At 39.4% G+C, this 15101-nt stretch overlaps 1 protein-coding gene across 8 annotated transcripts in view; it reads right to left on the bottom strand.

The window, feature by feature from the left end:
• Window positions 1-4334: 4334 nt before the first annotated feature.
• The window catches only part of Rap1gds1 (Rap1 GTPase-GDP dissociation stimulator 1), a 132787-nt gene continuing 122020 nt past the window's right edge, over window positions 4335-15101 (bottom strand). For all 8 annotated transcript variants that reach the window (XM_028760442.1, XM_028760443.1, XM_028760445.1 and 5 more), the window contains 3 exons: window positions 12992-13118; window positions 8719-8847; window positions 4335-6125 (listed from right to left, as the gene is read on the bottom strand). In XM_028760442.1, the coding sequence (XP_028616275.1) occupies window positions 5998-6125; window positions 8719-8847; window positions 12992-13118 (384 nt within the window). In that variant the 3' untranslated portion in view covers window positions 4335-5997. The remainder of the gene's footprint in view (window positions 6126-8718; window positions 8848-12991; window positions 13119-15101) is intronic.

Below are 15101 nucleotides of genomic sequence, written 5' to 3'. Positions count from 1 at the left end.
GACACTGGAGCATGGGTGTTCAGGGGGAGTACAGATATTGTTCAGAACAGGGTATCGGCTGGGTGAAGGTTCAGGGGACAGGTCACTATGACTCTGTCTATGATTCACTTGTCCTTATCTAAGTTGGTATTATCTGCCAAGGCAAATTAAATTTAAATTAAATTAAATCTGCCAAGGTAAGTTTCCACCAAAACTGCCTGTTTACAATAGCTTATAGCCATCTGTTTCAATGTTTTTCCACAGAGACCCTAGACTTGGTGTTAGTATACATGTATGACAGGCCTATTGCTGATTTTAGGCCTATGGCTGATTTTAGGCCTTCAGTGTATAAGCAGGGCTGCCCTTGACATTTCCTCCCTTCTCTAGTATAGAAGGGCTGTGGTGATTCTAATCTTGCAAAGGCAGGGATAGAGGCCTAACCTCTAGTAATTGAAGGGGACCTTGTAATGGCTCCGGTCCCCCTGTCGTTGTCCAGTGAGGCACAAGGGTCACACCTATCCCAATGCCTTTTTTCCTGGAGAGGGGATTCTTTTGAGATCAAGCCCTATGCAGTCAGGCTTGTCCCTCAGGGAACCCAGAGAGATATTTTTAACTTTTATTGATATTCCCTTGCAGTGCTTAGCCTCGCAGCCTAAGCAAGAATTCAGATTACCAGTCAGAGGGGGTTCTGGGTGGCCCCTCTCTGCTTGGTCTAGGGGCAGAAGTCCCCTCTTTTAGGTTGGGTGGAGATAGGTTTTGAGATCACCCTGGATAGAGTAACAACCTCATCTTGAGTCTCGTGGTCCTCCATAGCTAACTTATGATAATATACCTGAAAGGTTTTGCTACCAAATTATTTTATCTGTTGTTGCACAAAGTTAGTCAGCCTATTTATGGCCCAGGGACCAAAAGAAATAAGCAAAAATAACCCAATTAATGGTTCCAAGATGGGAGGAAGTAGGGTTGATAACCATGGAGAGGTTGAAAACCAATTCTTATATCAGCTCTCATCTTTCTCTTTCTCTGTCTTTTCTCAGGGCCTTTTCTGACCTTTTTCATGCTCTCTTTAACCATCCCTGTCTTGTCTATGTAAAGGCAACATTCTTCTTTAAGGGCTGTACACAGTCAAGAGCTGTACACAGTCTTTTCTATTGTAAAAGAGTAAATCAAGTCCAAAAAAGTCCTTTGCAATTTCTGGAGGTCTCTTCAGACAGCAAAACAAGGAATTTCTTCAGATTAGTGATGTCAATCTCTAGCTGTTTGATGTTCTTGTCAATGGCCCATTGAAGGTCTGAGTAGTGTAAGTTTGGAGGCCAGCATCTGGATTAGAACTTCTAACAGTAGACATCATGGGTGATTCATTTTTACCTGAGATACTGCCCAGGTTAGAGCTCCTGGGAGGCCCTCTTCCTCTGGGTTTTGTGAGGTTGGGTACAGAGCTGCCACCTGGGATCTGCTCTGTGCTCGGGCCCGTTTTTTCTGGTCTTATCTATTTGCTGTTCTGTGTGTTTCTTTAATATGTATGGTTATGACTTACCACAGTTTGGGAAGGTGTTTCTTCTATGATCTTTTTGAAGATCTATACCATTTGACTTGGGATTTTTCTCCCTCATGTTTATAACTTGAAGGTTTGGTCTTTTCATGGTGCCCCACACTTTCTGTATGTTCCTGTGTTTTAAAATCATATTCCCTGTTTATTTAGTTTATATCCTTCCCTTTTTTTTTTGATCCATTCTACTCATAAGGCTTTGAGTTTTCAAGTTGAGTTACTCGATTTTTCAATTTCACCTTCATTTCAGTTGAATTTTCTTCAGTGTTTCTCACAACTGAATAGCGTTCTCAAGTCTTAGAATGTCCTTGTCATTTCCATCAGCCTATGTTTGTATTTTCTTGGGCATCACTCGGGTGATTATTGTCCTTAACATCATTGAGATGTTTGTGTCTTCTTAATGTTCCTTGAAGTTTATAATTTTTTTTAATTTAAAAATTTTAAAAAATCCTTTATTTTGAATTGTTCCCTGGGTTCATCACGGTAATTCTCATTGGCAAACTTTTCTACAGGATAGGTAGTTTTTACTATGGGTTGATCTTTCACATTGTTTGCAAATTTTCAGTAAGATCTGGGCATGTGGAATTCTCTGGTTAGTGCTAATATTGACAGAATATTGGGCAGAAGAAAGGAAGTGCAAGGGGGTTGGGTCTATAGGTTGGAAATGGCTTATGTAGGATGAAATTAGGTGGACAGACTACTGGGCAGTGTATAAGATGTTTGTACCAGTCCAAACCCCGAATATGGGGTACATCTGATAGGTATGGCAACTTGATCTTCTGGTTTGCTTATAAAGTAGGAAGCTCTCTCCATGTCTCTTGGACAAGCATGGCAACACCAGTCAGGAGAAAAGGTAGGGATTGAGGGAGTAAAGGCCAGAGAATGCAGGGACTTGGTATACATTTGGTTTAATGAAGGATTGATTCTAGAATACAAAATAGTCAACATATATGTTCGTATCTAGAATTATGAATACCAAAATATAATTTTTCTATGTTTGATGTTAGACTAAAATATCTTTGCTCTTCGGATAGAACCAAAAATTTGTTTTATAAAAAGCTTTTAAAATTTTTATTATTTTTAGGTCAGTCTCACTGTGTAGCCCTGCAACTCATCTTGTAGATCAGGCTGGCTTCAAATTCAGAGACCTGCATGCCTCTTCCTTCTCAGTGTTGGCACTAAAGATGTGCACCACCGTGATGTATTCCTAGCTTGGTTTTAAAACTACTTTATGTGAGAAACCTGCAGAGGGGTGAGAATAGATTAGTTCAGAGTCTATCACATTTTTATCTATTTTATCTTGAATCTCTGAAAGTTCTATCTCAAAATCATGAGGTTTTATTAAGTGTTCCATACTGAAGAGAAAATAAGCTGAGTTTTAAGGAAGTTGGCCAAACAGCTAATATGTAACAAATCCAGAATTACATCAGCGTTCAAAGACCAAACACTTTACATTATTCTACTTTGAAATTTGTATTAGTGTTGTGTGCCTGATGTTTGTGCAATGGTGCGGTTTGTAAGGTTAGAGGACAGCTTCTGGGAGTTATCTCCTACTTTAAGTTTGAGGGATCAAACTCAGGTTGTCAAGCTTGTGTGGCAAGTGCTTTCATACACTGAGCCATTTTGCTGGCTTTCTAGTATATTTTCAAAGTACAGCGATCTCAATACCCCATTAAGATATACCTATACAACATACACTTACGTGGCATATTTCTGTCTCTGAGTATATATGTAAATTTATGAGTTCACACAATTGTATAAAAAAATGATTTATATTCCTACTCAAAATTAAGAGGCTTCATCCCAAATGTCACTTTATGTCATCTGATGGTACTTGTTGAAATATTATGGCTACCCAGAGTTGAGTAGATGTTTAGCTTATTGATTGTAGTCACAGCTGGATCCAAAGAGTGATGCTCACCTATGAGTATCTAGAGTCTAAATGTTCATCAGAATTTGGATAGCCTAATCTCCTGAGTTCTTCACATTCAGGCCTTCTCAGACCTTTATAGTAATCCCTGCAAGTAGCTACAGTCCACTCCCCACAGGTCACCATTTTAGAACGTTGTTGTTAAATTTTTGTTGCACATCTCTATTCACATCAAAGAATGTGCAAAACACGACTCCATGGAAAACTTCAGACTCTGGAATAGTCTTTATCAAATTTGCTTTGAATACAAGGTTACAGTGTGGGAAGGTGGTCGGATGACTCCAAGCTTCTGTGGAGGCCAAGGGGAAGAAGGGACATCTCCTGGCTTTCTGTAACTGTCTCTTACTGTCTCTTTTAAACTGCAGTCTGTGGGGCAGCCAAGTAATTTAATGTTAACCCTTTGAAGCTGAGGTAAATTAGTTGGAGATGAAAGGTTATCTGGTCTTCATTCGTCTACCTGGGCTTAGCAGTAAGCTTCCTAATTTGTTGGCCTCTGTAATTAAGTGCACAGTTGGAGTGTGCTTGCTTCTGCTGGAGCTAGCAGCTCCTATTAGTCTGAACTGATTGCTGGTAGCCGAGTTACATGGTACCATCTTTCAAATCTATGATCTTGGGATGTTTGAGTTTTTTTTCTTCTCTTTATTCTATAGTGCTTTTAAGTAAGAAAACAATTTCTAAGTGTTTTGTTTTTATTTTCAAAGATCTGGAAGTACAACTATCCAAATCTCAGCTATCAGTCTATCTGGAAATTTTCTGATGGCTGTCTGCAACTTTTGAGTGAGCAGTCATTCAACAACACACAGTACCAGTTAGGAGTGAACCCTGTTCTTGGAAATAAAGATATAGACAACACACAAAGAACCCAAGTAATCCCACTGTAGTTTCATATACTATTATTTATTAAGTTATTAATATGGACAGTATTATGCAACATTAGTCCACTTATCCAGCCCAGGAGAAAGACAATAAAGAACTCACTTCTATGGTGAGCAAGCACAAGCGCTCACCAAAGTTCCCTTATATGGACATCAGAGGGAATCGTCAGTCGGGTTTTTACTTACATTAAGTAAATCTTGAATTTAAAAGTGTGAAAAGCAACGTCTGATTTAGAGACTACGGAGATAGAGTGTATCTCCTGTCGGGGAGGAAGGAGCTGGTCCCTCTTCAGCAGCCTCTCACTGCCCTCTGGTCCTGTAACGGAGCCCAGCCTCCCGTGGACACCAGCAGGACTCAAACTCGGGTGTGAGGAGGCAGGTGGGTCACAGGGAATCCCAATTAATTTATAAAGATTGTGTGTCAAAGCTCTAAAACCTCACTTGGTGGTGGTTAGTGGCAGTGGCGAGCACACTACATTTGGCCAAGAAGAGTCTTTACAAGAGTCCTGGCTTGCAGCCTGGGAGATTATTGTGGTTCTCAGTGGGAAAGTGGAGGTGACAAACTCTAACAATGAATGCTATGAGGCCATCTGCAGAATGTACTGGACTGACTACTATGGCTTTTAAAACCGGCCTTCCTTTCTTTAGTGTAGACAAGCTTACTTCAGGTTTCCTCTTATGTCCATCTAGAATTAGCACAGTGGAGAGGAGCATGAAAGACAAACCTCCCTGCTTTCATCCTGAATGACGAAAACCAGGAAAGAAAAAAAGTCCATTTTCCACCAAACAAGCCGTCCTCAGTTTCCCTTCACTGAACATATGCCAAGGACGTTTTAGAGACACATGTTGACAATGCTGGTTAACTGATGGAAGTTTTAGATGTAACTACACACAAATCGGAATCTAAAATACAGGCAAGATCCAAAGTGGTTCAGTGTGCTAGGGTGTCTTTAACTCCTGCCTACATTCCGGTCACACTGAAAACCACGGTTCAGCAGTGGGCCTCTGTACCACTGTCAGTTAAAGCTGGACTCAGGAGCCTCAGGAGGTTTGCCGTGGTGTCTGGCAAACTGCTGATACAGTTCAGGAAAAAGAGAAACCGTAGGGAAAGAATGAGTATTTGAACCTATTCACCTCTAGGTGTCACAGGCCTGCCGTTGGCAGAGACTAAGGAACGAGCAGCCAGACAGGGGGTTTTGATCACTGTGCTTCTGCAAGCACCAAAAAATACGGTGCTACTTTTGACTCTTCAGTTTCATCTTTAAATAAGCTAGACAGATCCTGCCGCATTCTTTGTTTCTAATTTACCAGTACATTATTATGTAGCTTACTGCATGTGAGGAGCAAGTCAGCATGTAGTACCAAGTTTACATCATCAGAGGACTACAACATGCACATTCTACTCAATGTAGCTCAAGCATCAGGAATACAGGAGTTAACAGTGACGGGTGGAGACTTGTTCTGACAGTCATGTTCACATTAACTATGGGTTTAGAAATCTTATTAGGCAGGTACCTATAGCAGTTCTTCCATTGGTACTGGAACATTACACGCATGCACAGGTGATGTAGTAGAGAATGGAGTTGAAGAAGCAGCTGGATGGAGAACAGTGGGGTAGGCAGAGCTGGGATGATGCCTGGTGCCAGGAGGGGGAGGGGCAGGTCTCAGCTTTCCACTGTAAGTCTCTGCTCCGTAAGCGAGGCCTGTTGGGCAACACTTTTGTTCTCATGACTTCGAAGTTTGGATACAACATCTAGAAAGGCCAGATCCTGGACTTCCTTGTACAGAGATTCTGGAAGAGAAAAACAAGATAATGCATACATTCCTAGATTGTTCTAATCTTTCTGCTGGATTGCTCGAATCTTACTGTATAATCTACCCAAAACATAGACCTTATTATTTGACTAGACAGAGCTGTAAAACTAGGAAAAACTCAGGAAAGAATCTCAATAGTACCTGACCAGGTCTTTTTCAGGAGTGCACTGTTACTTATAAAGATTTTCTACCATCCATGGTTGTTTAGAATAATAAGATACAGTTAAATACCGCTTATCATTATCATTTATTATATTATCCTTATTATAATCTCGACATGCAATAATCTACAACTTAACCGTCATCATCAGTTCAAACAAAGAGCTAGTTTACTAAAACCTGTTAAATTTTGTGGCAGATGAAAGTTTTTTTAACGTCACATGCTTTTAGTAAATTCTGTGAAAGTCACCTCCTTTCTAGTTCCTAGCCCGCCTTTTCTTACACATTTAGCCTCAACTGTTAGAAAGTACAGGACTCCTAGTACGACCAAGAACCTATTGGGAAGAAAGGAGTCTACCATGTTTAGTTATAATCAGTGCTCCTCAACTGGTGGGGTTTGTAATTTTTTATTTGCATTATTTACATGTGTGTTTTAGTATGCTCGTGTACACACAGAGTATGTGTTGTGCTCAGAAGACAATCTGTGGTAGTTGATTCTCCTTCAACCATGTGGATCCCAAGAACTACACCCAGGCTTTCATGAAGGCTTTGTAGCAAGTGCCTTTATCCATGGATGCATCTCCTTGGTTGTGATGTATTAATTTTGGTATGTCCAAGATCAAACACCAAAACTCATCTTTTATTAGAAACAGAAGAAAGAAATCCATCCTAAAGTCACATAGAATCTTTTTTTTTTTGCTTTTTTATGAGGCAGGGTTTCCCTATACAGTCTTGGCTGTCCTAGAACTCATTAGAACTCATCTAATTCATTCTTAAAAGTGTTGGAATTAAAGGTGTGTAGGACCACGCATGACAAGTCACATAGAATCTTAAGACCTTAAGTTTACAAAATAGTGTAAACTTAGTGTAGTTCTGTTACAGAGACAGACACACAGCAACAGAAAAGAGAGAAGAAATCAATTCTTCTCACACGCAGTCAAATGATTTGATAAGGGTATCAAGACAGCTCAGAAAGGGCAAACAGGTCGTCACATCTAAGAGAATGAAGTGGATGCCCTGCTTTACACACAAACTTAGATTTGATACTTGGCTACAGCAACAAAGGTATAGGCAACAAACAGGAAAATGAATTTCATCAAAAAATGGTATTCAACAAAATTAAAAAGATTTTCTGTATCAAAGAGCCTTATCAAGAGAATTAAAAGATAATCATCGAAATGAGGGCTATTTATAAATCACACATCTGATACAAGATTAATGTCCAGAACATATTAGGGAATTGTACAACTCCATATTCATGACAACTTCCAATGTGCATGTGAAAAGATTCCCCAGCGTCACTGATGACAGCAGAAAGGCAAATCACAACAATCAGCCTTCAGTCACTGGAGCGGTGACTACAAAAACAATGGGGTTAGATGAGAATCTGAGAAATGGGAACCCATGTGTGTGACTGGCAGAAACCACATCGGAAAACAGTACTGCAGCTCCACAAAATAGTGAACGGGTTTCTCACAGGACCCCACACTCCTGTTTCTTTGCTCCCCAAAGAACTGAAATGGAGACTTGAAGTTGGGTTTTACACCAGTGTTGTGGCTTTACTCTAAAGGCGAGGCAGAAATAAGACAAATGCCCATCGTGGAGGGAATAAAATTGTCATAGACACACACGGTGGGACATTACTTAACATTAGAACAAGTATTTTACTATTCAACGTACATGAAATAAGCCTATAATAATAAAAAGATAGCAATAATAATAATGATAAACTGAATACAGAACTGCAGCAGCCAGAGGCATGAAGGACAAGGACATCTGGGAGCTCCTGCTGGATGGACATAGGATCAGTTTGGGGGAAATGGGAAACTGTGAAGACAGACAGTGGTGAAGAAGCAATATGAATATTTCCAATATTCCTCTTTCAACAACTAACAACATTCAGGAAATCAGCAAGAAAACAAGAAATTATATATAATTATATATATAAATCAATGATTTCTTGAATGAAGTCTTCAGCTAATACTACGATATATAATTCCAAAACTTGTTTTTTTACATAAAATCTACCTTGGCATTAATAAACATCTGATTTTTGAAGTATTTACTTTTTTGGTGTATTTAGTTTATGACATCTTCTATTACAGAAGAAATTTTTGGGAACAGTTTTGGCTCAAAAGTAGAGCTGGCTTAGCGGTCAGGAGCACAAATTGCTCTTGCAAGACAGAGGGACTGAGTGTGGTTGCCAGCACCCAAAGTAGGCAGCTCACAACTGCCCATGATTACAGCTTCAGGTACTGACGTTCCATTCTGCCCTCTGAGGCAAAGTTCCTGTATCCTCTTTCAAATTAATTTCTTTTTCTTTTTAAACCCAAAGTCACCATTTATTATGACTATACATATAACATTTGACAGAAGCCACATCTGATATGGGAGACAGGTGGAAGCCTTACCAGATCCCATGAGAGCACAGATCAGGACCATGGAATTATACTTGATTTCCGGGGCACTTCTCTCATCTGCTAGCAGGCGGTGTAAGATCTGTACAAGCTGAGCGCTTGCAAGATCTTTCTCAGCAGGACCTTTAACAGGAAACAAAGCGTGTCATAGCCGCTGTGTACAGTAGCAGTGCCATCAGGCTAAATGCTGTTTCCCTTCTACACACTATACATAGGGGACTTTTCCAAAAGGACTGGTGAGAGCTCTTAGAAACGGGTAGGGTAGGATAGGGTATGGGGAATAAAAAAGCTGAAATTCTGGGTAAGCTACTTTAAAACAACAACAACAACAACAAACAACAACCCTAAAACTTGTAACTGGTTTTTCTACTCTGTTGTTGTTTTTTTCGAGACAAGGTTTCTTTAAACTTTTTTGAACTGTATTGTTCCATGCTTTCCTGTTTCTTAAGGATGCTAATGAAAGATACTATATTTTGCTTTATAGCTTTTAATCTTGTTTCTTTGTATTTTTGACATCTTGACTGTGATATATCACGTAGAGATTTTTCTCTGATCAAGCCTGGTCTATAGACCAGGCTGGCTTTGAACTCAGAGATCTGCTTGCCTTCTCTGTGCTGGGATTAAAGGCTTGTGCCCTAGTTATTATTTACTATACTTTGTGTTTTATCCGTGATCTCACCAGAAAATCAGCATCAGAAAAGACAAGACAAAGCAAAACAAACAAAAAACCCCCAACAATAATAAATTCAGACATATATAAAGAAAAAAAGAAACCTGACCAAAAATTCCCATGAAATCAAACCTAAGAATCCAAAGACAGGAGAAGCTGAGACAGGCAATTTAAATCCAAAGAAGCAACAACTTGATCAGAGAAAGCATGGAACAATACAGTTCAAGCCCTGAAAGTAAATGACTAACACCAAAATTACTACATCCAACAAATTATCTCTGAAAACTCATGAGAAATGACAGTTCAAGACAAACTCAAATTAAGGCAATTCACGACAACCAAGCCACCACTGTAGAAGATTCTTAAAGGAGTATGTATAGAGAAAGCAGCCAGCATTGTCCATAACCACACAGGAGCACACACATCTCATGAGAGGAACAGATGAACAGAGAGCTAAGAGGGAACCAGTTGCACCAATGCAACAAATTGCTACTAGTAACAGATGGGGGACAATCCAACAAATCTCACCGTCACCTAACACTGTCATAGGAGACAGCAGATCCTTAAGGATACCTTTAAATGCAAAAGACCTCAATCCACCAGTTACAAGTCTCAGACTAAGTGGATTAGAAAAGATGACCTGTTGTCTCCAAGGAACACCGTTAAGATGTACACACACGGAGGGTCAAAGGAAGACAAGGAACACCGTTAAGATGTACACACAAGGAGGGTCAAAGGACGTGTAAGACTACCAGGCAAACAGCTGTAAGCAAGCTGGTACAACGGACAGAGATTAGGATTACTCGTTTGGAAGGTTAAATAGCTAGGGGAAAGGGGGCCCTGGGATAGATAGTTTCCATATGGCATGTCCTAAAATAGTGGGGATGGCACCTACTTCCTCTTTCTTCTTCCGCGAAGCTAGCTAGACTGTGCAGGCTTGCTTGCCCTGCCATGTGCAGTTGGCCACAGGCTGCATACCAGTCAGCCCTCTGTCTTTGAGTAAACCAACAGGGAGGCTGCATAGGAAAGATTTACCCCTCTCTGACAAAGATACTCAACCAAATGGAACCTTCACTTTCCCTGGGAGAAAGGTGGACTGCAGTTCTGTTCCCTTCCTTGAGAGGGGGCTGCTTTCTCTCTTGCATTCACTTTGAATAAATCTGGCTTTGCAAAGTTCTTTCCTGCTTTTAGTTCTTTAACTGGCAGAGAACAAACCTGTTCTTGCATTCTAGTTAAGTAGACACCATCTCTGGGCTGTTCACGAACAAATGTGGGCTGGAGTCCATCAAGAAGACAAGAGTCTAGGAACCAAGTCTTGGTGCTTCGAATTTCAACACACACAAGGAAGGCAAAGGATCACATGGGTCCTGACAGTCACAGGCCTTCTAACACACCACTCTCATATTGAGAGAGATCTTTCAAACAAACCAGCAAAGATGCCTCAAAGCTATATTTTGTACAACAGACCAACTGGATATTCCATCCAACTAATAAGAAATATGCATATATTTTTCTTAGTGCCATATGGAATCTTTTCTAAAACTGATCATGTTATAGATCCTAAAACAAGCCTTAACAGATGCCCAAAAGCAACAACAACAAAAAAACCTAACCAAACAAAAAAGCCTGAAATAATTCCTTGTATCTTAGCAGGGTACAGTAAGCAAAATTAGATATCAACAGCAATAGATACATCGGAGACTACACAAATGCTCATATGCAAAAAATTACACTATTAAATCAACAGTAGTAATTGAAGAAACAAAACATAAAATTCCTAGAATCTTATTAACTGTTACCTCTATCATAACATCTGGGATACAGTGAAGGTGTATTAAAAGGAAAAGGCTATAGATATGAACAGACAGATGCACAAGTGATCTATCACAGTTTCAGCAAACCAAAGAAGTCACTAAACCCAACATATGGTGGAAAATAATAACCATCAGGGAAGAAGCTAGTGCAAAAGACTAAAAAACCAACGTACATAGTCAATCAAAGACCTGGCTCCTTGGGCAGGGGAGGAGATGTTTGAGAAACCCTTAGCCAAACTAAAATCGAGACTCAAATTCATAGGCTCAGAGATGAAAAAGGGAGTTGTTAAAACACATGCCAACAAAATCCGTAAGATCATTTGGGGGTATTTTGAAAACTAAGATTCCAAAAGGTAGAAAACCCAGATAAATGGATTATTTGTAACTTATGTGCCCTACCAAAATTAAACTGTTCACCCTGTAATGAGACTGAACCAGTACTGAAAAGGAAGACACAGGCTGCCAAATTCTCCCAAGCTTGTAAGAAGATCTAATGTTAGCACTTCTCAAACTAGGAGAGCCTTGACACCCAAACTAGATCAAAATGTAAGAAAAGTACAGACCAACTGCTCTGATAGACACACAACCAAAAACTTCTCAACAAAGTATTTGCAAACCGAATCCTAGAATACATTAAGGTGATTATGAACCACGAATAATTTGGTTTCGTTCCAGGGTTACAAGGCTTAGTGAACATACGAAAACCAATAAACACATGATTGAAAAGGACCTAAGGATATCATGATAGACAGAGAAAAGGTTTATGAGAATGTTCAACATCCCTTCATGATAGAAGTACTGAAGAAACTGGGAACAGACAACACACCCTAACATATTACAGGCTACATATCATAGTCATGGCTAAGGTGCTATGCTAACTTTGAAAAAAAGCAGGGAGCCTGTCCTGTTAGAATCCAGAACTCTCTCCACTCTTGTTTAACAAAGTGCTTGAAGTCTTAGCTGGTGCAGTAGGAGAAAGATGTAAAAAGGGATACAATTAGGAAGGGAAGAAGCCAAATTATCCCTATTTGCAGAGAACATGATTCTGTACTTAAAGGACCCTATGGGCAGGGGGTGCTGTGAAGAAGTTCTGGGTCTTACCCAAAGGTCATGTGGCTCATATACCATCCCTGACTGATGATATATCAGGGTCTGGTTAATGAGATAAAACATGGCACATATAAACTATTTGTCTTGGCTTCTCACGGAGAATTTTGCCCACATGGATACTGTATACTACACAGCCACCAACAAGCACAGACAGAAACCAACAGTTCCATTTAACTCTGCTTTGTGGGAAGTTTTGAACACACATATACAGAAGACACAGATGAGAGTGTAGATAAAGGCAGTTCTATAAGATGGTAGAAAACATTTGTAGAGGTTATTAACAGGCACATGAGGATCAAAGTCAGGGCCTTATGTATGCTAAGCAAATACTCTGCCAACTGAGATACAACCCCAGACCCAGGTTCCTGCTGTGATATTCCAGGTATCACTTCGATTATCTATAAACTCTGTTGAAAATGTGTTATGTGTCTTCTAAGTAAAATATCATTCAAAAGTTAAGCCTTAAAGTGCTGATTTAAAAGTGTCCCACAAAGCACAGCCACAAGAAACACCTATGACAGCAGCTTACACAGGGTTTCCATAGACTCAGAGGTAAGTACACGCTAGCAAAATGCTTCCATGCCAAGGCCCTGTGATTTCAGTTCCACTCCTGTGCTTCCTTTCTTCCAAGATAAAAATAGGAAAGAATAAAGTTTGTCAGCAAGGTACTTACCCAATTCCAAAGCTGCTATTAGTGCCAAAGCAACAAGAGCTTCATTCTGCATTATTACATGTTCGCTAGTTGCCATGGTAACTAGATGCTTGATGCCACCACTCTGTACAATGGTTTTAATTACATCCTACAATAAATAAATATCACAGCATTATAAACCTTAATTCTACACATAAAGAGATGGCATTCCAATCAGTCAGCTCATTGCTGGGTGCTTATGTGACAGTGTCCTGTAGGAATCGTTGCATTTTAACCATACATTAAAGAAAAGCTTTTAGCTTTAAATAAATTCTTCAAAACATGACAACTTAAATTGCCTAAGTGAAAAGGACCATTGCGTTTCCTATCAAGGAAGGCCTAAAAGCTCCAGAAACTAAAGAAATAAAAGTACCATTTCATTTCCCCCCTCTTCCCCAGGGCAGGTCTCTAGGAACTCTGGGTAAAGGGTTTTGTATTTTTTTTAATAATTAGAAAAACATTTTAAAATTATCTTTTACTCCTTTGTTTGATTTGACAGATTTGAGAAAATTACATGTCAAGAAACTGAGAGCAGGAGAAATAGTCTTCCCCAGGAAAGACTGGGGAAAAACCAACTGGTTGTTCAATACCATGCAATCAGTCCTGAAAAAATAATATATATATTCACACAAACACACAGACACACAAACATACATATACATACAATTCGTGAGAAATGAGACCATGAATTTGAGAGAGAGGAGAAGCATATGGTAGTGTTTGGAGGGAAGGGAATAGTGATTTTAATTGAAAAAAAAATAGCGCATATACATTTATTTTTCACACACACACAATCAAAACAAAAAAAACAAAACAAACAACAACAAAACCTAAATAGAAAGAACTTTTGCCACAATTCCTCACAATTTCTCTCTAAGGGAGAGACAGCAGGGAGCTCTGGTATAGCTGAGTCCTAATATCAACACTGACTTTGACAAAGCAAACTCCTGAGCCTGTGTTCTGTCAAGTGACTTCCTCTGCGACATGATTTATCTTTCATATGTTTTGTAGTAACTATGAATTTATTACATAAAAGGACATATGATATACATGGTAACAAGACAGGAACAGTTACAGTTCTTCCTAGGAACTAGCTTGTCTTCACTCTGCTACAAATTTTGTGAGCTTGTAACTTAACATTCATGCGATTTAATCGAAAAGCTAAATTTCAGCATAATTAAGTTACTTCCTGTTAGCTTCAATTATGTACAAATTTAACTGTAACTACGACTACTTAAGTGAGTTTATGAACTATTTAAAAATGGTTTACTTTATGCTACTATCTCACATAAACTTTTAAATCAACCATTTATAGAAATATCATTCCTTTAGCCTAATGATCACAAGTGGCACCTAAGATTTACATTTCTTATGGACAGCTGTGCTCTGGAAGCTATTAGGTCTTTCCTCTTTATTATTTATTATTTGTGCATGTAAGTGCAAGTGTGCTTACAGAGGTCTGAGAACAGTCCTGGGAATTCTCTCTTAACATCTTGTGGGATCCTGAGATCAAACTCAGGGAATCAGACCTGCCAGAAGCCCAACTTCCCACTAAGCCACCTCAACTGTTCCAGGGAAATGATGCTTTAAAAACCTGTCCCAACGTCCTAAGCATTACCTATTTGTTAACAAGGTAAGAATGGATTAGAATCTTAGATAGAATTTTTAAAATCATTCAAGAGTTTCAGGGAACTTTCCTAAGGAGCTTACTGACTAAAGACCAGGAAACATTAGCAGACACATATAGTCCCCTAAGGAAGGTCTGTGATCTTTTTCTTTCTCTTTTTAAATCAATAGTGCACTATGGCAGACTAACAGGAAATGAATGAATGAATGAATGAATGAATGAATGAGGGAAGCTGGTAACGAGACACAGTCTCTAAGTCCAAGCATGTAGTTCAGGTGTGTCACTTCACAGCAGAACGGATGTTCGCGCATCTTCTTTTTCAAATGTCCACCATCTCTGCAAGTACTTCAACTAATGTTTACTCAATATGGCTCCATATGGCTGGTTTTTCTGACAGACTATGATAAGAGCTTAGAGACAGCTCATTTTTATCCTGCAGAGGATTCTCTGAGCAAGATACAGTCT

This window comes from Grammomys surdaster, unplaced genomic scaffold (genome assembly GCF_004785775.1).
Source record: "Grammomys surdaster isolate TR1022 unplaced genomic scaffold, NIH_TR_1.0 126531, whole genome shotgun sequence".
Lineage (NCBI taxonomy): Eukaryota > Metazoa > Chordata > Mammalia > Rodentia > Muridae > Grammomys > Grammomys surdaster.
Note: the sequence above shows the minus strand (reverse complement) of the source record. Positions and strands in the feature narration are given on the sequence as shown.